This window comes from Ursus arctos, unplaced genomic scaffold (assembly GCF_023065955.2).
Source record: "Ursus arctos isolate Adak ecotype North America unplaced genomic scaffold, UrsArc2.0 scaffold_3, whole genome shotgun sequence".
Classification (NCBI taxonomy): domain Eukaryota; kingdom Metazoa; phylum Chordata; class Mammalia; order Carnivora; family Ursidae; genus Ursus; species Ursus arctos.
The window spans coordinates 49,734,526-49,757,150 of NW_026622985.1; the positions used below are offsets into that span (position 1 = coordinate 49,734,526).

The window sequence follows — 22,625 nt, forward strand, 5'->3', positions numbered from 1 at the left end:
GATATGAGCAAGTTGTCAACCTTTCTGGACTTCAATTTCTTCCTCTGTAAAGGGAATAATAATAACACCACTTGCAGATTTTTCTAAGTATTACACAAAACACTCAGCATTATTATATGCAAGACACTTAGAATAGTGTCTGGAAGACAGTATGTACTCCGTAATGCCAGCCATATTACCATATCAGGAGGGAAATTGCTAACATCATGATTCCACATTCTCTGATCGTTGAACAATTAAATTTTCTTTAATGATTTTATTTTATTTCTCAAAATGTACAGGAAATAAAACAGTTAGTGAATATAAGGCAATTTGCTGTTACTGACAGTGCCTAAAATAAGGTTTTAGAAATAAGGACCATCTTTATATTGACCAAAATGAACAACATTTTAATTACTGGGAAAATGCTTCTCAGGAACAATCATATTTATAATTTAAAAAGTCATTGTATTGGAGGTTTAGGGGACATTAGTATTGTAGTTTCATAACACCTAAGAATTGAAAGAAATGTCATTTGATCCAGCCGCTTACCCAAAGAAAGAATCACTTGAACAACATCCCTGTAAAGTGTCCATCTTTTACCCATCCTTTCCCTCCAGTGGCAAGCAGTGCATTACTTTCTCATGCTGCCTACCCTAGAATAGCCTTTGGATGGCAGGCAATTTTTGGTTTTGGTGTTTGTTTGTTTGCCCGTTTGTTGGTTGCCTTCTATCCTACCTTTCTTGGCTTTCATCTCAATAGAGATCCAAAGCCTATTTCTCATAGCAGCCTTTAGGAAACTGCATCATGTTAACTGCCAAGTCTTCTCTTAGTCATCTATCCACAGGTCTTTAAGCTATTCCTCTCATGAAATAGTTTCAAAGACTTTTATCACTTGGGTGAACACCCTCTGAATCTGAAAATGATTTTAATACCAGTTATGGTCCATATCGCAGTGACTATCACAGTTGGAACATTATAAGTACCATGAATATTCATAAATTGGGATACCAAGCACATGACTCATTGAAATCTGGTTTGTGTGACCCTTGGACCTTTCCACCTTCCTTGGACTAGATAAGGACCCTTGGAATGTCTGCTTGGGCAGTACAGACTAAACTATTTAGCATATATTTGCCTCAGAGACCGTGAAAAGTTGTTTGGCCCTCCCTGTGGTGCAAATTATCACAACCTCCAAATTAATGGGGCCCTAACTAATTATATTTTACTCATCTTAATTTTTATATCATGAGCTTTAATTGTATATGTTTCCTTCAATTTTTCCTTTTTGGATAATTTTAATAACCCCAGACTATACAATCAGTAACTCTAATCAAACAATCTGTGTCTTTCTCAAAGTAGGTTTTAATCTATTTACCAAACACCAAAACTTAGAATAGGGTCCAATAAAACATATTGGTCCTTCTTCAGTTGCATGTGTGGATTTGGACAAATCACCAACTGTTTTACTTCTCAGACTTAAAATAGCTGTATTAGTTTTTTGTTTTTTTACAGAAGACTATTTTCTAGGATTCTATAATGATATTAGTCCTTTCTCCATTGTGAAAAATGATCACAAATATTTTTTTGCTCATTTTTTCCCTCAAGGTTTCAGCATTTTTACCCATTTTTCTTGCATACTACAGTGTATGTTACAAATGGAGGTTACTTTGAGCTTACTCTGAAATTAATGAGAATTTAGAACAACTCAAAGTCAAAATTGAGTGCAGAATCTAGCTGTCCCGCCCACCATCTAGAAATCTGGTTCTCTCCTGTAACCCAAGTTATTCCTTAAATAACACTGGGTGATGACCATCTAGGTCTTGCTCTGTCCCACAGTCTACTCTGCATTGTGGAAATAGAATGCAAAAGCAGGAAGTTTCTCTTTCAAGTCAACATGTGTTCTCATGTCCAACAAGTTATTCTAAGCCAAAAGTGTCCTCCATTTCAGTTCTCATGTGATTATTCCTTCTTTTCAAAAATTATAGAAATATGGAAAAGCATTCAGGCACCTGGGTGGCTCAGTCAGCTATTAAGTGGCTGACTCTTGATTTCAGCTCAGGTCATGACCTTAGGGTCCCGGGATTGAGTTCCAAGTCAGGCTCTGCACTCAGAAGGGAGTCTGCTTGAGGATTATTTCTCTCCCTCTCCCTTTGCCCCTCCCCCTGCTCATGCATGCTCTCTCTCTGTCAAGAAAGAAAGAAAGAAAGAAAGAAAGAAAGAAAGAAGAAAGAAAGAAAGAAAGAGAGAGAGAGAGAGAGAGAGAGAGAGAAAGAAAGAAAGAGGACATTAAATTTAAATTAAATATCTTTATTTTTTTATTTTTTTTTTAAGATTTTATTTATTAATTTGACAGAGAGAAACAGCCCGCTAGCGAGAGAGGGAACACAAGCAGGGGGGTTGGGAGAGGAAGAAGCAGGCTTCCAGCAGAGGAGCCTGATGTGGGGCTCGATCCCAGAACACCGGGATCACGCCCTGAGCCAAAGGCAGACGCTTAACGACTGCGCCACCCAGGTGCCCCTAAATTAAATATCTTTTTAAATTCACAGACATCAAAATGAGAAATGGCTGTAACTTATATAGCATTTAATAGCCTTACCCGTATTACTTTACTGCAGTGTTCCTGAGGTTTTTTTGGTTGCTATTTGTATTTTTGTGCTAGAATCAAATAACTACTTATTTGATTCTGTCTGCTGTGTTCTTGAATTATCTCATAATTTCTTTGCATAATTACATATGGACATAATGCTAATGTTTGATCTCCCTGCTTATGGAACCAATTTAAATAGAAATTCAATGAAGACTCCAAGGGGACTGAATTTAGATTAGTGGACTAAATCTTTTCCAAATAAATTTTCTTGAGCTTATTATCCTAAAATGTTATTTTCCTGTCTTGTTTTTGGGAAAGAAAAAAAGAAACTAAGAAAATTTGTCAGGAAAACTGATTGACTTAATGCTATACTTAATATGCCCCCAGTATAAATGACTGGAATTCACAACCAGAGTTTAACCATTACTAATTTTATTTCTTTATTTTATTGTCCTATTTTATAAGATAGCGACTGAAGCTGTGGAAAATATTCGGACTATAGTGTCATTAACAAGAGAAAAAGCCTTTGAGCAAGCGTATGAGGAGAGACTTCAGACGCAGCACAGGTGATTGTAGATTCATACTGACTTCATTAACTATAGTTGTCCCTGTAAAGACAGTCTTCATGGACAACAGCAGTGGTTTGCCTGCCAATTCATTTGCTCTGGAATCTTTCCTAATAATGGTATATCATAATTTCTCATTTGACTTCACGAAGAGAAGACTAGAAAAAGCAATTGAGAACAACCACAGGTAGACTATTTTAGTTCTCCCATGTTGCTATGAACTACTACTAACTATGCACATTTTTTATTACTTTCCTGAAACAAAGTTGAGGAAATAACATATTCAAGAAAGAAAATAAGATTGCTCAGCCCTTTATATTGAATTTCTAAAATAGTTCACATTTTAAAATGAATGTATATATGACAAATGTAGTCACTCCTTTTAATTTTAAGCTAGCCCTCCTTATCACATTTACTTAGTGATACTATTTGTATTACTTTATCAGAGAGATAGCTTTGTACTCTTTTACACTCATGCTTGTGGTTGATACCACCCTTTAATTTCCACTACTTATTGTGCTAGTGAAAGGTTATGATAGAAAATATTTCTAAATACTTCAAAACCAAATCTCCTCAACTCTTTCATTAGCTGTTCATTCACAGACCTTATCCATTCATTTGAAAGTAGACAGAGGCAACTTTGCAATGAACTATAGAGTATAGAACTATAGAGAGAATCATTATATTGTCTGTTTTCTCTATAATAATTCTCATTTTTAAAAACTCACTTTCTCTTTTATTCTTAGAAAAATGTATATTCCTTAAATGATAACATGTCTAGTCTTCTTTATTCATTGCTCTACATTTATTAAAATGAACTTGCTACACCTTATGCCTCATTACTTAGTAAATTTTGTGCATTTCAGAAATACCTTGAAGAAAGCACAGATCTTTGGAAGCTCTTATGCATTCAGCCATGCTTTTATATATTTTGCCTATGCAGTGGGGTTTCGATTTGGAGCCTATTTAATTCAAGCTGGACGAGTGACCCCAGAGGGCATGTTCGTGTAAGTTGTGCAAATATTTAAATCCTGTAAATGAGTGATGTACTTAAACTAACCAGAAGGATGCCTACTTTATACTTCATTGATCATTTAAATCACATATGTGGGAAATACATGCTGAAAAAGTTTTTAAATATTACTTTGTTATTTAATATCTCTAAGTGCAGTCTACCTGGTAAACTGATACTGGTGTAGTATCAGTAGTCTGAGTTAAACTCCAGATGAATTTCTCCCTACTTCAGTTTACTAGAATGTGGGAATGTAGGGGTAAAATATGCCTTGTTGTCATCTATTCCTTCAAGAATTTTTAATACTTCATGGAACTCCCAAGGGGGAGATGGCATTATCAAATAAGACTGTACATTTGTGAGGTTGAGTTCCCTGCTAAGCAAATTGCTCCGGAAGAAACACATATAAATGAGTGCTTCCATTTAGAAAAGTAACATTTGGAATTGATCATGGCATCCCAATGAAGCTGCCTCTCCTTAAGGCATTTGTTTGACCATGGTAGAGAGTTGCTTTACTTTCTAGGAATACCTAACTTCAACTTCTGAAATTAGAAAAATTAATTTTGAGTGTTAATTCTGAACTTCCTAAGACTCCCTAGGATGACAGAACTTTGCTAATCTGTATCGTAAATGTCACTGCTAAATATTTAGAGCTAGAGAAATCTATACAACAGGAGTACTGTTATGTTTTTTTACAAGCCCACCAAAACATACACATCAAAGCAAGGATCAGCCTCTTCAGAATACTGACTTGGGAGATTACACCTGTTCTACACATGCTGTCATTTGGCAAAATATGTTGGGAACTCCCCTTTTGGATTTTCCTCCCAAGACTCATGCACATTCTTTTGAATTCCTCAGTGATGGCACATAGCTGTACTTTGAGGATATATTCAATTTGAGGAAATGACAAAAAGTCATTTGAAGCCCGGGCACCTGGATGGCTCAGTCAGTTGAGTATCTGCCTTCAGCTCAGGTCATGATCCTGGGGTCCTGGGAAATAGCCCCATGTTGGGGGGAGTCTGCTTCTCCTTCTCCCTCTGCCCCTCTCCCCCACTCGTGCTGACTCTCTTTCTCTGAGATAAATACATAAAATCTTTTTTAAAAAAAAGTCATTCGAAGACAAATAATTTCAGAATAATTTGCAATAATTTTTGGTTTCTATTCATGTGATTATTTATTTATTTATTTATTTATTTATCAAGTACTAACTGGGTTCCCAGGAAGTTTTTTTGCTAGGCACTCAGAAGAAAATAGTCCACAGTTCACCAATCCAGTATTCCTGAATCTTACATGACTATAAGCCTCCTTAACAGTTTCCTGGAAGCAGATTTCCTTGTAAAATGGAATATCTGTATTTGAAATTTCAACAGAAATTGTAGCCTCCTTGTTCTGTGTTTTCCTACACTTTATTTTTTTATTATATTATGTTAGTTAGAATGGCAAAAGTTGACAAGGCAAGAAACAACAATTGTTGGAGAGGATGTGGAGAAAGGGGATCCCTCCTACATTGCTGGTGGGAATGCAAGTTGGTACAGCCACTCTGGAAAACAGTGTGGAGGTCCCTTAAAAAGTTAAAAATTGAGCTACCCTATGATCCAGCCATTGCACTACTGGGTGTTTACCCCAAAGATACAGACGTAGTGAAGAGAAGGGCCATATGCACCCCAATGTTCATAGCAGCATTGTCCACAATAGCTAAATCGTGGAAGGAGCCGAGATGCCCTTCAACAGATGACTGGATTAAGAAGATGTGGTCCGTATATACAATGGAATATAACTCAGCTATCAAAAAGAACGATTTCTCAACATATGCTGCAACATGGATGGCACTGGAAGAGATAATGCTAAGTGAAATAAGTCAAGCAGAGAAAGACAATTATCATATGGTTTTCCTACACTTTAAAACAGTGTGCAGTATTCCATGTATGAATACATAAACCATAGTACAACATTTAGTATTGGGCTTCATTCTGATTACACAGACTAATTTACTTAGATTAATAAGAAGCCAAATGTAGAATCACTTACAGTAATTTATTCAGCTCACCAGCCTGCACTAAATTAGCAAGTTTTTCCATTGGTTCTAATGTAATACAGGCAATCACAAGCTTAAAAGTTGGTTGTATTCCAGGCGCCTGGGTAGCACAGTCGTTAAGCGTCTGCCTTCGGCTCAGGGCGTGATCCTGGCGTTCCGGGATCGAGTCCCACATCGGGCTCCTCCGCTATGAGCCTGCTTCTTCCTCTCCCACTCCCCCTGCTGTGCTCCCTCTCTCGCTGGCTGTCTCTCTCTGTCAAATAAATAAATAAAATCTTTAAAAAAAAAAAAAAAGTTGGTTGTATTCCAAAAGTTTGTTTGCAAGCCAAATGTTTGACTCAGAACATATTTTCCTCATTTTACTCTGAACTTTCTGCAGCCATCTTTAAATCCCTAGGGTCTCATTTATTCAGGGTTATGGTCTTTAGTATTAGTTGAAGGCTAGCCAATTAAATATATTCATACTAATGTAGGACGTCTAATGATTTTATCAGTTCTCAAAGAAGAATTTTCATATTTAAAAACCATTGTAGGTGCACCTGGGTGGCTCAGTCAGTTAAGCATCTGACTTGGTTTCGGCTCAGGTCCTGATCTCATGGCTCATGAGATGGACCCCACATCGCGTGGGCTCTGAACTCAGCGGGAGTCTGCTTGGATATTCTCTCCCTCTGCCCCTTACTCCACTGGGGCATGCTCTCTCTCCCTCTTGCTCTCAAATAAATAAATAAATCTTTAAAAAGAAATAAATATAAATACATTGAAAAACTTGTTATAAACCAAATTAATTTCTAATGAGTTTACCTGAAGGTAGAATAACAAAGCAGTCAAGAGAGAACCACCTTGGGGCTCCTGAGTGGCTCAGTTGGTTAAGCATCCAACTCTTGATTTCAGCTCAGATCATGATCTCAGGGTCTTGAGGTCAAGCCCTGCATTGGGCTCCAGGCTAAGCATGGAGCCTGCCTAAGATTCTCTCTCCCTTTGCCTCTCTCCACACTTTCTCTCCCTCTCAAAAAAAAAAAAAGAGAGAGAGAGAGAGAAAGAGAGAGAGAACCACCTCATCTTTCCATCACCAAACTCACCAGGCTACCACATGGTCTATCATGCCTGTCATCTCTGTGGAAGAAGTAACTGTCTCTATTTATGATGAGTTCCAGCAATTTCCAGCAGTCATCTCTTCACATTAGTTTTCCTGTCAGTACTATTTTTTTGCTTTATAATCATCTGTCTAATAAAGAAATCTCTTCCATGACCCTAAGTCCCCTTCCTCCTATTTCCAGTGGCTCTCTGCTCTCCTTTGCAGCAAAACAAATTCCAGAGTTGCCTATTTTTGTTCTCTATGCCATCTCATCTCCACAGTCTTTCCTAAATTCATTACAGTCAAGCCTTGATTCCCACCATGCCACTTGTTATCAGAGTCACCACTGTCCTCCATCTCACCCACCCAGACAGTCATCCACTGTCCATTCTCCCATCTACCTAATTTGACCACTTAGCAGCATTTGATACTCTCCTTCCTGAAACATTTTCTCTAGGCTTTTCTTCCTTGTCATTGACTCTTCCTCTTCTGTTTCCTTGACTGGCTCCTATTTTTCCTCAAAATCATGCTAATTACAATCATGCCTGCAATTGACATCATACTGTTTCATACAATAATCACTGTAAGAGCAAACCCGGATTGAGTCCTTAATATTAGGGATTTGTCATGTATTATCTGCTTAATCTTCTCAACTACTATGTGCAATATGATTCCCAGTTTACAGATGAGGAAAATTAAGACTCAAAACTCAGGGCGCCTGGCTGGCTCGGTCAGAAGAGCACGCAACTCTTGATCTTAGGATCATGAGTTCAAGTCCCATGCTGGGCGTAGAGATTACTTATATAAAAACTTAAAAACAAAAATAAAAAAAGATTCAAGATTCAAGTTACCTAACTTGCCCACAGTCACAATTCAAGATGGCAGAGATGCTGTTAGCAGCCTTTTTTTAATCATTATTGTCATTATGATTATTATTACTAATTCTTTTTTTTTTAAGATTTTATTTATTTATTTGACAGAGAGAGACAGCCAGCGAGAGAGGGAACACAAGCAGGGGGAGTGGGAGAGGAAGAAGCAGGCTCCCAACAGAGGAGCCTGATGTGGGCCTCAATCCCAGAACTCCAGGATCACGCCCTGAGCCGAAGGCAGACGCTTAACGACTGAGCCACCCAGGCGCCCCTATTATCACTAATTCTATAGAAAACATTCATAGATCTGTAAAATTATTTTGTTTTAATTCTTTCTTAGTTTTCCAACATGTGGATACCCAGAGCTGGGCTGATTCTTAACATAAATGGAACAAGTAACTTGTTTAATGTTATTTTATGACCCTAAAATATAGGTGAATCGAAAGGCCCCAATACAAAAACTCCTCCTACTAACCTACCATACTTCGTGAATCTCTTTTCATTAAATTCATTAAAAAGGGTCATTTCTGAAGACATAAGCATTTTTAGCTGTCAGAACATATGTAGGACTATTAATAAATATAAGGGCAATTGTTAATGAACAACAGTATCACACTGGTATTTCCCAGTACCCTGAGGAAAGAAAGAAATAAGGAGCTGTCTGAGCTAGAGACTCACTGTGGCCCCCAGCTACCATGAATGTGTTTACAATTGTCCTTTGGACTCACTAAATTATTCCTGGCCTACTAGACTCTGTGCCTTCCAGAATCTAGGGTGACAGACAGCTTTCTATCTAATCAACCAATTGAATGGAAGAAGTTTACAAAGAAAACTTCCTCCTATTAGAACCCTCCTTAGGTAAAAAGAACTTTGTGCTGTTCTCTAATCAGTGGTTTCCCAATTCAACAATCAAGGAGCTGGTTAAAAGTGCAGATACCCGAGTCTCACCTCACAAACTTAATCCAGAGATTTGTAGATTTGATATAGGGCCAGGAATCTACATTTTTACAAACATCCAAATTATTCTGAGGCACAGAATCTGAGGGTCACACTTTAAGAAATATGAACATGGGAACTAAATGCCAGGCTGCTCTCCATACCTGCTTAAAACCTTAGGGTTTTCTTTTGGCCACTATCAGAAACTTTCCTAGGATTATATAAAAATTGGTGAAGTCATATTTTAATTTATTGTTTAAAAAATAAAGGTGTTTTATTCAGCCAATAAATGTGAATGTATTTTCATGATTTATAGCTACAGGAATGGGTGAGCTATCTGTCAGAAATGACAGTGAGCCTTGGGAAAGGAAAATGTACATTTTAACAGCAGAATCCTCTGATGTGCTCATAATATTAGTTTATCAGTAAGGCTACTATCAGCCTTAGCTTTTTCCTCTTAAAAAAAAAAAGGCAACAGACATTTCTAATGGTAGAAGTTGTCTTCATCCATCTCTGTTACTATAGAAGTTTCTCTGAGATAAGCATTTTAAAAAGGTGATAACATTTTCATTCTGCTGGCTTGCAGCACTGGGTAGGCCTTTAGAAAATCTCTTCTTTAGGTTTTACACACCTATGTGTATTAAAACTCTCCCCCTCTGCCTTTGTTAGCCCTGGCAACACTTTCAATGTACACTATAAGTGTATAGATTTTGAAAAATACAAAATAAGTTTATTTTCTCCTGTCTGCTTTTCCATTAGCACCTTTAGGTTAGATTCTAGCTGACTTGCCTTTTGCAATATAGGTCAGAAAGCACTAGTGTCCAAGCAGAGGTTTTTTTTTTTCCATACCTCCACTTCAGAACTTCCCTCTGTCTCTATTTCTTCCGTCTTTGCTATACATATTAGCAGGAAGCAGATAGGTAAGAAAGAATCAGGCACAGCAACCTTCAGTACAGTAATAATAAAAGCCACAAATTTGAAAACTTGCTGAGAAGCAGAACCAGGCATTTCATATGTTGTCTAGTGCCTAGTCCTCCAAAAATCCAAATAAAAGAAATCCTTTGGACTTTGAATATTAAATGTGGTTATTGGCCATATAATAATCAACGTAAGTGGGTTGATGCCTTGAAATGCTAAGGGATAGAAGGAGATAAGCTAGGCCTCCACCACCATCTTTGCTCTGGTAGGCCAAGCAGCCATGGGAGAACTGTGTGTGTCATCATTATAATTGGGAAAGCAGCCTTAACTAGCCCGAACAAGGAAAACAGGAAAGTCTTCTTTCAGTGTTCACCGCTGTGGCAGCCACCCAACTTGTGCCCAGCTCCTCCTCAGGGATTATCTACAAGAGAAGAAGACAAGATAAGGAGAGTAGATAGAGTGATCAACCACTGAAGGGATCTGAAGGAGACAAATCAAGGCAGATTTGATTATCTTGGACCCTCTGAAGATTCTAAAATGGGAAACAAAGTGGTAACAAACCCCAACATGCAGGGAGAGACAGTTCAGGCCAGCTTTCCACTGGAAGGAGCACCGTGTAAGGTAAAGTACAGTGAACAAGGAGGTTCAGGTCCCAGCCCTACAGGTTTATAACTGTGTGATCCTGGACAAATTGCATAATTTGTCTGAGCTCAAGTCTTCTCGTTTGTTAAGAAGGGGTAAGAGTTCCTGCCTTGCTTATCTCCTAGGTGATCAAGTAGTGTCGCATATATGAAAACATTCTCTAAAACCCAAAGTACCAAATAAATACAAGTTGTGTATTTTCTCTCTTCCATGTGTTGAGGAAAGGATTTAGGGTGGGAAGAAAAGAATCTTTCGAGTGTTATATGGATGTTAGGGGAAAAGAGTATGAGTATGGGTACAATTATAATGGCCACTTCTGTGAGGAAAAATACTCTGCTTTCCAGTCGAAAAGAAGAAACTTACTGAGTGCCAACTTCAGAAGTTGTGATTTGACCTGGTGTGCTGATGTATCTCTATAAAAGTGTGAGAGCTTATTTGCCAACAGAAAGTGTCCCATAAACTTTCAGTTCCATGAGAGTAATAATAATAACTTAAACATTTGTTGAACACTGTACTAAGCACTTTATATTATTAATGTATTGAATTCTCACAACAATGCTGTAAGATGTGGATAGTCCTATTATCTCCTGTTTGCCAATAAGGAAACAGAAGCACAGAACATGCCCAAGGTCACACAGCTGAAAAATAAACAGTGGAGTTTGGATGTAGTCCCAGTGGTCTGGCTTCAGAGGCCAGGCTCTGAACCCTCCAGTATACTTACTCTTAGAGTAAGTCACCAAATGTATACAAACTGGGTATGGAAGCAAGATTAAGGGGAGACAAATAGATTGGAACCAATAACTATTCAGGGTATTCCTATTTGGATCAGTTGGGTTAAAACTGGGATTATTCATTTCTGTGCTTTTTTGGGTTGTTCCCAGACAAAGAATCTTTGTAAAATTCCAGTTTGATTTCAGCAGCAGTGATAGGCAAGGGGATTTTCCCCCATTGCTTGGACATGCTTGAAAGAATCATTGTGGTGAGGATGAAATGACAATCACCCCAAGAACCCATGGAGAACCCATAAAACTAGGGAAAAAGAAGCCCAGCACCTGAAAATCCTTTCCAGACCTCTTCCTGCTCAATATTCTCCCTCAACCCTGGCCAACCCACAAAGCTGCAATACTGTTCGTTGTGCAATAAATAGGTTTTGAGTAAAGTTAATTGCAGTTTAGTTCATCCTAGCTAATTGGGCCAGAGTCAGCTAGGGCGCATTCTATAGCACACCAGCATTGGCCTGTGTTTATGCAAAACCCACGTGAGGAAAAAAAATATATAAGAGATTAATGTCTCTGACTCAACCCCCAGGTAGTTGAACAAAATTAGGTTCCTCAGTATAATCCTCATTAACATCAACCCCCATCTGGACTTATCCTCCCCTCAACACATACACAGGAAAGATAGCATTGGGGCTTATAGCTGATACTCTCCCTTCTCTACTGAAAATTTCCTTCCTCTAATGTGTATCCTTCAGGTGATTTATCTCTCACAGATACAAGTTCTAAATGGAAGGCCCTTCTCCCCTTCTCAGTAAACTTCCATTTTAAGAGAAGGACATTTTAACAAGGGCGCCTGGGTGGTTTAGTCGGGTGAGCATCCAACTCTCGATTTCGGCTCAGGTCATGATCTCAGGGTTGTGGGATAGAGGTCCACGTTGGGCTCCACACTGAGCACAGAGTCGTCTTGGGATTCTCTCATTCTCTCCCTCTGCTCCTTCCCCTGTTCTCTCTCTCTCTCTCTCTCTCTCTCTGAAATAAATAAATAAATAAATAAATAAATAAATAAATAAATACTTTTAAAAAAAAAAAAAAGAGGGACCTAACAAAGACATTGCCCTCTGTATATGTATCCTTAATGCTTGAACTGAATTTTGTGGTGGAAATTTTAGGACAGGTAGATATTTTGTCATGTCTGAAATCAGAGGAAGAAGGTATTTTCTCTGTTGTTCTAAGAAGCCTAGCTCTGTGGGACTAGAATCCAGGTCTCCTGACTAATAATCCAGTGATCTTCCCATCTCACCTGCTGACTCGTGGATCAGACTGAGGCTTAAGTCTGATTCAGTCAGATTTTTTCCTTGCATAAAAACAAACAAACAAACAAACAAACAAACCTCTGACGTGTTACCTAAACTCAGTAATCCCTTCTGGTATTTATAACTGGGTATTGAGTATTTTGAATGGCATTTTGAGCTTTAAACAATTTCCATAAACATTAGTACTAAAAATGCCTTGACATCACAGAACTAATGGCTACAATAAGCATCAGATATCCATGTAAACTGGTTTTTTTATTTTGTATTGTGCTTGACCTTTGAAAAGACAACAAGATTCAGGATCTGAAGGTTTAGGTCACTGAAGAGATTGCATCAACGTCCACCCTTTGGTAGGTTCTATCTCCAGAGAAATTCACAAGGAGACCAGAATATGTTTACCTTGCTGTGATCCAGCACAGCAAACAAGCAACTGGGTTCTGTGGTATCCTTTTACTGGCCAGTAAGGGGAGAGGGGTAGGGGGATGGGCAAAATAGGTAAAGGGGACTATGAGATACAAACTTCCAGTTACAAAATAAGTAAGCCACGGGGATATAAAGTGCAGCACGGGGAATATAGTCAGAAATATTACAGTAACTATATGGAGACAGATGTAACTAGACTTACAGTGGTGATCATTTTATAATGTATAAAAATGTTGAAATGCTATACTGTACCCCTAAAACTAATGTAGTATTGTATGTCAACTATACTTCAATAATAAATAAACAAATATTACCACTGGAACTTGTCCAGTCTTAGCTCAATTATACTTTTAGTTCTGCTATGGAGATAGATTATTTTTTATTCTATTAAAATGTTTCCATGGCTAAAATGAAAATGAGAGAAAAATATTTGACCGTGGCCACATGATATGCCACATATCTGTGAATATTCTGTATGCTTTCAGACATCATTTGCATACTTACTATTTTATAATTAAAACGTGTTTTGAAACTGAGATCATAATCTGCATAGCAAACCCAAAAGATGAAAGCTCTTCTTCCAGGCTTGCTAAGGTATATTTTAGTCAGATTTTGTTTCGAGGACCTTACCAAAGTACAATCTCCATGCTTTGCTGTCTTTAAATCATGTAGCACTTCAAGCAGATAACCAATCATCTGGCATCAATTGTCTGTTTTAACTACATTATATGCAAAAAAAGAGGGAAAAATACCCATTCATATCTCCTGTGTAAATTCAGATCTCACTACTGGAGACTCATTCTTCCCATTGTCTGTTGAATTCTCTGTCAAATCTCCAAGCAAGTGAGCCTTATATCAAGGTGGCTAAGAAGTTTTTTATTCACTAGTTTGGGGCCTTTGATCTTTGTCTCTAATTGGAAGAGAAACTTTTAAGATTACCTGAGCTCCAAAGGTTATTTGGGTATACAACGCTAGGGATGATCACTGTGTGGTAGAAAATTATAAAAGAGATATCAATGGGGCACCTGGGTGGCTCAGTTGGTTAAGTGTCTGACTCTCGGTTTTGGCTCCATCATGATCTCAGGGTCATGAGATACAGCCCCATGTCAGACTCTGCACTCACCGGGGAATCTGCTTGAGATTTCTCTCCCTCTCTCTGTCTTTCTAAAATGAATAAATTAATTAAAAACAAACAAACAAAAGAGATATCATTGTTGGGGCTTCAACATTAGTGGTGTTGTTTGGACGAAAAGGTTATTTATATTCCTGTGCCTGCTTTTTCCTCTACTTTTTTTAGAGTTCTATTGTTTGAAAATGGACCTAAGATTCAAATGCTTTATCTTTTGATAGAGTTTTTACTGCAATTGCATATGGAGCTATGGCCATTGGAGAAACACTTGTTTTGGCACCTGAATATTCAAGAGCCAAATCTGGGGCTGCACATCTGTTTGCTTTGCTGGAAAAGAAACCAACCATAGACAGCTATAGTCAAGAAGGGAAAAAACCAGTAAGCACAACTATGATTTTGAATGTCCACATTATTAATTATACATATGAATGCTGTCTATATAGAGACTTAAATGAAGGCATTATTTGATAACTTTGCAAAAGATAGTGCTATAAAGAATTAAAAACTTGTATAAAAAACATTAAAAAATTAAAAATTAAAAAAATAACACGGCTACAAAGGGAGAAGGGGGTCTTGTCTTAAGCAATTTTTCACCTCTGCTACTGAAACATACATATATTTTATGAAAAATAATATACTTCTAGTTTATTTGCCTGATGCCTTGAGAATGTTCTTGAACAAAGAATTGATTTATATATTTAATTTTATTTAGACAGCTGAAACTTTAGTCTTGGATGAAGATTTGCATTTGAGTTAATTCATTTTTTTCTCTGATAATTTATACAAAGTGAATAATGCTTGCTGTTTCAGACACCGTATTTTATGGAAAATATATCCGCAATCAGAAGAGGGGGAAAAAGGAACTATATTTATTAAATTCACACATACACAGACACAAACTCTAAAAGACCATGAATATTAAAAGAGAAATAATAGTGAGATTTTATAATTTAAAACAAACAAGCCCCTTAATAGTATCTTATACATTAAATATATATTCAATTTTAAGACTTTTCTAGACAACTTAAATTTAAAAGTAAGGATAGTCATTAGGTATATACTTAAAAGAAATTTTTCACTTAAAATTATTTCCCAATTAGAATTTTAACAGTAGATATTTTATATGTATGATAGTTTAAAATAGTACATTATCCGTAAAGCTACCTAATTATTAAAAGGAATGCCAGTCCTTAGTTATAGATCTTGAAAAGATCTTGAAATTCTCAAAATAGAATGCTCAAAGATGCATCATAGTCAAAATAAGATTTCATATTTGTCTTTTAGAAAGTAAAGGATGTAGAAAACTTTTTTTTAATCTTGGGATTTAGATGTATAATTACATTGCTACTCATTTCTTTCAGAACATTACAGTAAAGGGATTGAGTATCTCACAGATAAATATCTTCATATAACTACATTATGTGGCATGGAATATGGAAATGTTTCTCATAGAGACTGTAAAATTAATTTATTTAATCATTTTATTTAATATGCAAATACTTCTAAATATCACTCCCTGTGCTTTTCAACAATTAAAATCTGGGAAAACAAAACTGACAAATGTTGATAATTATTGCAGCTGGGAGATAATCCATTACATTTTTCTCTCTACTTTTGTAGATGCTTGAAATTTTCCATAACAAAACATTTAAAATAGGGGTGCCTGGGTGGTTCAGTCGGTTAAGTGTCTGCCTTCATCTCAGATCGTGATCTTGGGGTCCTGGAATTGAGCCCCTCATCAGGCTCCCTGGTCTGCTTCTCCTTCTCCCTCTGCCCCTCCCCCTGCTCGTGCTCTCCTCTTTCTCTCTCAGATAAATAAAGAATCTTTAAAAAAATGTTTAAAATAGTAAGAATAAATTTTAAAATGTATTAAAGTCTAGTAGTGTAAGATCTCTCTATGCCTTTTCAAAAGGCACAGAGTGTACACAAAAATAATGCACTCTTCATTACTCTGTAGTTTCCAGGTTGATTTTGTTAAGCATTTTTGCATAAATAATATTCAGTGTGGGGATAAGCAGGAAACACTGAATAAGCTAAAAATAGGCTACTACAGCACTTAACATTTTGGCATATATCCTAATATTTCTTTCTTTTGACAATAGAGTATCATTATCAAACGTTTTTTGATGCTCCTGTTCTCCACCTACCCCTGCCTTCTGCCTGTATGCTGGGTTCAGAATATGCTGAGCATGACTATTAAACCTGACTATTTAAAATGCAATTGATTGAGGGCAAGCAAACATGAAGTTCAAAAGAACCCAAAATCTTAGAACCAAATATATAAAGGGAAAGTTAATCATTTAGTGATAGTTCCGGAAAGTCTTTTATAAACACCCCTGGTATATATAAGTATTGGTTTAAAAATTATCAGAAGGATTGAAGCATAGAGAGAAAAATAAACTTTTAGGCATTACTGCCAAATAATGATCAATTGAAAACAAAGATAAGCCCAAATTCAAAGCATAATGTATATTAACTCTAAAACATGGTCCAACTTGCAAAAATAACATTTATATATATAGTTTATGAGGACCCCCAGCTATTCTGAATTAAGCAATAAAGGTCTGTAAAACACAAACTAAATTTTTAAAGATATGTACAGTTATTCAGAACATTTGGTCAAACAGCTAGTCTGCAGATTAGACTATGTCTTGGTAGGGAAGCCAAAGGAAACCGTGCTTTTTAGGAACTTGGTGAAGTCCAATAACAAAGACAAGAAGTACAGATGTAAAAATCTAAACAAAAGTGACAGAAATGATCATGCAGTCAGCAGCTCTATAGAGAGGAATACTGTTTAAAATAAAATGGTTGTGGAAACATGCATAATTTTCAGGAAGCACTCAGCCAATGTGCTATAATGTGTTATACTCATTTTAAGTTATCATTCTAAACGCTGCCAACTTTTTTTCCCAGGATACATGTGAAGGGAATATAGAGTTTCGAGAGGTCTCTTTTTTCTATCCATGTCGCCAAGATGTTCTCATTCTTTGTGGCTTATCCCTCAGTATTGAGAAAGGGAAGACAGTGGCATTTGTTGGGAGCAGTGGCTGTGGAAAAAGCACTTCTATCCAACTTCTGCAGAGATTTTATGACCCTGTGAAAGGACAAGTGGTAAGACTGATTTTAAATTCTGCTTATCTAGAGTTTAGTGGTGCTATTCTTAAACATTCCCTTGGGCTTAATCATCCTTACTGGTTTGAATAGGGCAAAAAGTGCAGTAGTTTGGAGGGGGGGGGAAACAACTCTCTCCCTTAACTAAATGGACAAGCAAACCAATAACAAAAATGATGGATAGGATTTTAAGGCTAAATACAAAATACAAAGACTCAAAGATTCTTCAGTCATGATGGTGGCAGAAATTTTGGTCTTAAATTGAAGACAACACAAACAAATGGAAAGATATTCCATGCTCATGAATTGGGAGAACAAATATTGTTAAAATGTCTGTACTACGCTAAACAAGCTATGGATTTAATGCAATGTCTATCAAATACCAACAGCATTTTTCACAAAATTAGAACAATCCTAAAATTTCTAGGGAAACACAAAAGACCCTGAATAGTTCAAACAATCTTAAAAAAGAAAAGCAAAGCTGGAGGCATCACAATTCCAGACTTCAAGTTATATTACAAAGCTGTAGTAATCAAAATGACATGGTACTGGCATAAAAACAGACACATAGATCAATGGAACATAATACAGAGTCCAGAAATAAAGCCACACCTTTGACAAAAGAGGAAAGAATATACAATAGGGCAAAGAGAGTCTCTTCAATAAATGTGCTAGGAAAACTGGACAGTTCCATGCAAAAAGATGAAACTGGACCACTTTCTAATATCATACATAAAACAACTCAAAGTAGATTAAATACATACATGTGAGACCTGAAACTACAACAGTCCTAGCAGAGAACACAGGCAGTAATTTCTCTGACATTGGCTACAGCAACATTTTTCTAGATATGTCTAAGGTAAGGGAAATGAAAGCAAAAATAAACTATTGGGACTACATCAAAATAAGCTTTTGCATAGTGAAGGAAAACATCAACAAAAAAAAGGCAGCCTACTGAATGGGAGTATATTTGCAAATGATATCTCCAATGAGGGTTAATATCTAAAATATATAAAGAACTTCTACAGCTCAATACCAAAAAGAAAAAAAAATACAATTTAAAAATAAAGGACCTGAAGAGATATTTTTCCAAAGAAGACATACATATGGCCAACAGACACATAAAAAGATGCTCAACATCACTAATCATCAGGGAAATGTGAATCAAAACCACAATGAGATATCACCTTATACCTGACAGAATGACTATAATCAAAAAGACAAGAAATAACAAATGTTGGCAAAAATGTGGAGAAAAACGAACCCTCATGCACTGTTGGTATAAATTGATATAGCCACTGTGGAAAAGAATATGGAGGTGGTCAAAAAATTATAAATAGAAATACCATATAATCCAATAATTCCACTCCTGGATATTTACCCAAAGAAAACGAAAACACCAATTTGAAAAGATATATGCACCACTATGTTTATTGCAGCATTATTTATAATACCAAGATATGGAAGCAAACTAAGTGTCCACTGAAAGACAAATGGATATATATGCAATGGAATATCACTCAGCCATAAAAAAGGATGAGATCTTGCCACTTGTGACAGCATGGATGGATCTAGAGCATATTATGCTAAGTGAAATGAGTCAGCCTGAGAAAGGCAAATACCATATGATTTCACTCATGTGGAATCTAAAAAACAAAACAAATGAATAAGCAAATAAACTAGCAGAATTAGACCTATAAACACAGAGGTACAAACTGATAGTAGCCAGAGGGAAGGGGGTGATGGGCAGAATGGATGAAGGGGATAAGTAGGAGATAGATGCTTCCAGTTATGGAATGAATAAGTCACGAGAATAAAGGGCAAAACATAGGAAATTTGGCCAGTAATATTGTACTAGCCTTGAATGGTGACAGATGGTAGCTACACTTGTGGTGAGCATAGCATAATATATAGAGAAGTTGAATCACTATATTGTACACCTGAAACTATTGTAATATTGTGTGTCAACTATACTTACATTTTTTTAAATCTAAGAAAAATTAAAAGTCTACAAATTTGAAATTCTAAAAGAAAAAAAGAAATTTTGATCTTATGAAGACATGGAATTCTTTTAGGATACAGGTGTTGGAGGAGGGGTTTAATATCTGTATCTAGGCTCTTCCTTTATCCTCTTGTTTTAAGACAGAGATAAATTTCCTCTGCCACCCTGATTCAGGCTTCCTGCTATTCCCACTGGCATTCTCCACCCACCAACTCTCAAAATTTTAAGCATGGTTAGGGCTTATCTAAATCAGCTCCGTTGGGGCACCTGGCCAGCTCAGTAGGTTAATAAGCGTCTGCCTTCGACTCAGGTCATGATCCCAGGGTCAAGCCCCGCATTGGGCTCCCTGCGCATCTGGGAGCCTGCTTCTCTCTCTGACTCTCCCCCACCTGGTTCATGCTGTCTCTCTCTTTCTCTGTCTGAGATAAATAAATTAAAAATCTTTAAAATCAATCAATCAATCAATAAATCAGCTCCATTAAGTCCTGCAACCTGATCTAAAAAAAAAAAAAAATGCAACCTCTCTCTCCTTAGAATTCCAATGACTTTTTCTCAAATGGCACCTTTCTTACTCTTCCTTATATTCAGGTTTTCAATTATCCTCTCCCCCCAGCCAGCATCACATCACATACACACACACACATACATACACCTTCCTGTTCTGCCTTCTCCTCCCCACAAAAATCCTAAGCCCCTAAAAGTCAAAGACTCATATTAGTCCTCATTCTCCTGCAATTTACATGGGTTTTTTTTCTCATCGCAGATTCTCAGTGACTATTTGCAAAAAAAAATGGTCCAGAATGGCTCCCTTGTTACCAGTGATAACAATGAGTTAACAATTAGTCCAAAATTAGGTAACAGTCATCTACTTGCACATAACATAGCATATCCCCTCCTTTAAACCCTCCAATGATTTCCTACCATAGTTAGAATAAAACAGAGTCCATTCCATCAATCATGGTCCTTCATGATCGGGTCTCTGCCTCTCTCCAAACTCCTATCACTCCCCACCTTGTGTACTGTGTGTCAGTCTCACTGGCTTCTTTATGTTCTCTAAACTCACTTATGGCCTTCGTTCTTGCTGTTCTCCTGCTTGGAATTTTCTTGCTCCAACCTCTTTGCTGACTCCTTATCATTCAAATATCAATCTAAATGCTACTTCTTAGGTAGGGCTTCTTAGATTACTCTGTAGAAAATAATCCATTCACCAACCTGTTTCCCACATCCTCCCTACATTCTCAGTCACTCTCAATCCCATTTTCCTGTCTTCATGACACTTTCTTTTTTGAGTTGATTATTTGTTAGTGTGTTTATTGCCTGCCTGTCTCCACTAGAATATAAACTGCAGGAGGGCAAGAGCTTTGTCCTGCTTACCACTATTTCCCTGGTACCTGAAGAGTCCACATCAGCTAGTAGGTATGCTCATCAAATGCCAGTTGAATGTTGTTATATGTTCATGTGAATAAGCATGACTGTGTACAAAATGACATACCTTTATATGTGACTACTGTATCAGCCTACACCTTCTCTCTCTGGGCTTTAAAAAAGTGGGGTCCTATTACAGTAGAGGTTGCTCATTTTCCATCTGACTTCAGCACAAAGCACCAGGCTTTACTCTAGACTCCAGGCAAGTCTCTAGACTATGTGGCCATTTGTAGAAATGTCAAGTAAGTTTAGGAGTTGGCATTTTAGTCAGTTACACTCTGCTTCTATACAATATGATTTACAGTCCATCCTTGGGTAGCATTTTAGTGTAAGGTAGGCTTGAATTCCTACCCTTCTTGTTATAATTTCTATATGTTTGAATATAGTGAACTGTGACATGATACAGTTGTTGGATCTTCACATACCGTTCTCCATTTTGCTTTTGGCAGCTATTTGATGGTGTGGATGCAAAGGAACTGAATGTACAATGGCTCCGTTCCCAAATGGCAATTGTTTCTCAAGAGCCTGTACTCTTCAACTGTAGCATTGCCGACAACATTGCCTATGGTGATAACAGCCGTGTTGTGCCGTTAGATGAAATAAAAGAAGTAGCAAAAGCAGCAAATATTCATTCTTTTATTGAGGGTCTCCCTGAGGTAAGAAAAATATCTGAAATCTTGAATTGCAAAGTTGCCAGGTAAGCCTAAGTGTTTGTTTTTATGTGCTACTTGAATCATACAATTTATTTTTTGCTAACATCTAATATAAAGTTATATGTAAAAAGCAAAGATTGAAATTTTTCTGTGATTAGTTTTCCCAAGACCAAACTGTATTAATATTCACCGAATTAGTTTTCTTATTTGTTTCTTTACCTTTTATCCATATACACTCAACTCATGTCTATACCACCATCATTCCCCCCACCCCCGGACCACTCCAGTAGCTTCTTAGTCTGTCTCCCTGCTGCCCGTCTGCCCAATTATAATTCTCCTTCTTCACAGTAACTAGGGGGATCTTTTGAAAACATAAATTAGATTCTGTCCCTCCTGCTTCAAACTTCCTAATGGCATCCTTTGTACTTAGAATAAAGTCCAAATTTCTTATGTGGCTGGCAAAGCTTTCTATGATCGATCCTACTTACCTCTCCAGTTCCTTCCTCACCATATGCTCATTCTGCTCCAGCCGCAGGGTCCTCTTTTCATCTCATGAACACACCAAGTTTTTCCCTACCTCAGGACATTTACACTCGCCGTTTCTTCAGCCAGGACCTCCCTTCCTCTGGCTCTTTGCAGAGCCAGCTCTTTAACCTTCAAGCTCCTTGAAATGTCATCTTTGCAGACACCCTCCATGGCCACCTTACTTAGAAGAGTTCCCACCACTCCTTCACCTACCACATATTTATACCATTTGACTTTTACACTTAAATTGTTTATTATCTTTCATTATTTTTGTTGTACTATATCCCAGCTTTACCCAAAACTACATTTTGCAGAGACTCAGTGTGCTAACTTTTTACAATGAACTTTGGAAATCAAGATGATGTTATTTACTAAAAAAAAGAATAACTTGTTTCTCAGTATTTTTAAGTTTAACTTTAGTTTGCCTTCATATCACCATTACTGAAAAAATATGTAGCACCATAAAGAAATCTGTGCCAAGATATCATTTTGGAATAGGACATTGGACATCACATCTAGCAGCAATGTAAATGACCATTTGTTGTAGTGAGGAAAAGACAGGGAGTTGGGAGATGACTTAGGAGCTATTTCCAGTGTTATGAATGCCTGAATTAGAAATTATAAAGTAAAATAAAACAAGGAAAAGGATTTAAAAGATATTGGAAAGGTGGAATTGCCAAGATGTGGTTCACGATTGTGA

The 22,625-nt window shown here is 37.1% G+C and overlaps 1 protein-coding gene across 1 annotated transcript in view; it reads left to right on the top strand.

Annotated features, from left to right (window-relative positions):
* Positions 1-22,625, top strand: part of ABCB5 (ATP binding cassette subfamily B member 5) — a 116,904-nt gene that overhangs the window by 88,458 nt on the left and 5,821 nt on the right. Inside the window, exons 21-25 of the mRNA XM_026507252.1 lie at positions 3,035-3,135; positions 4,002-4,142; positions 14,431-14,587; positions 17,123-17,320; positions 21,197-21,403. Coding sequence (XP_026363037.1) covers positions 3,035-3,135; positions 4,002-4,142; positions 14,431-14,587; positions 17,123-17,320; positions 21,197-21,403 — 804 coding nt within the window. The remainder of the gene's footprint in view (positions 1-3,034; positions 3,136-4,001; positions 4,143-14,430; positions 14,588-17,122; positions 17,321-21,196; positions 21,404-22,625) is intronic.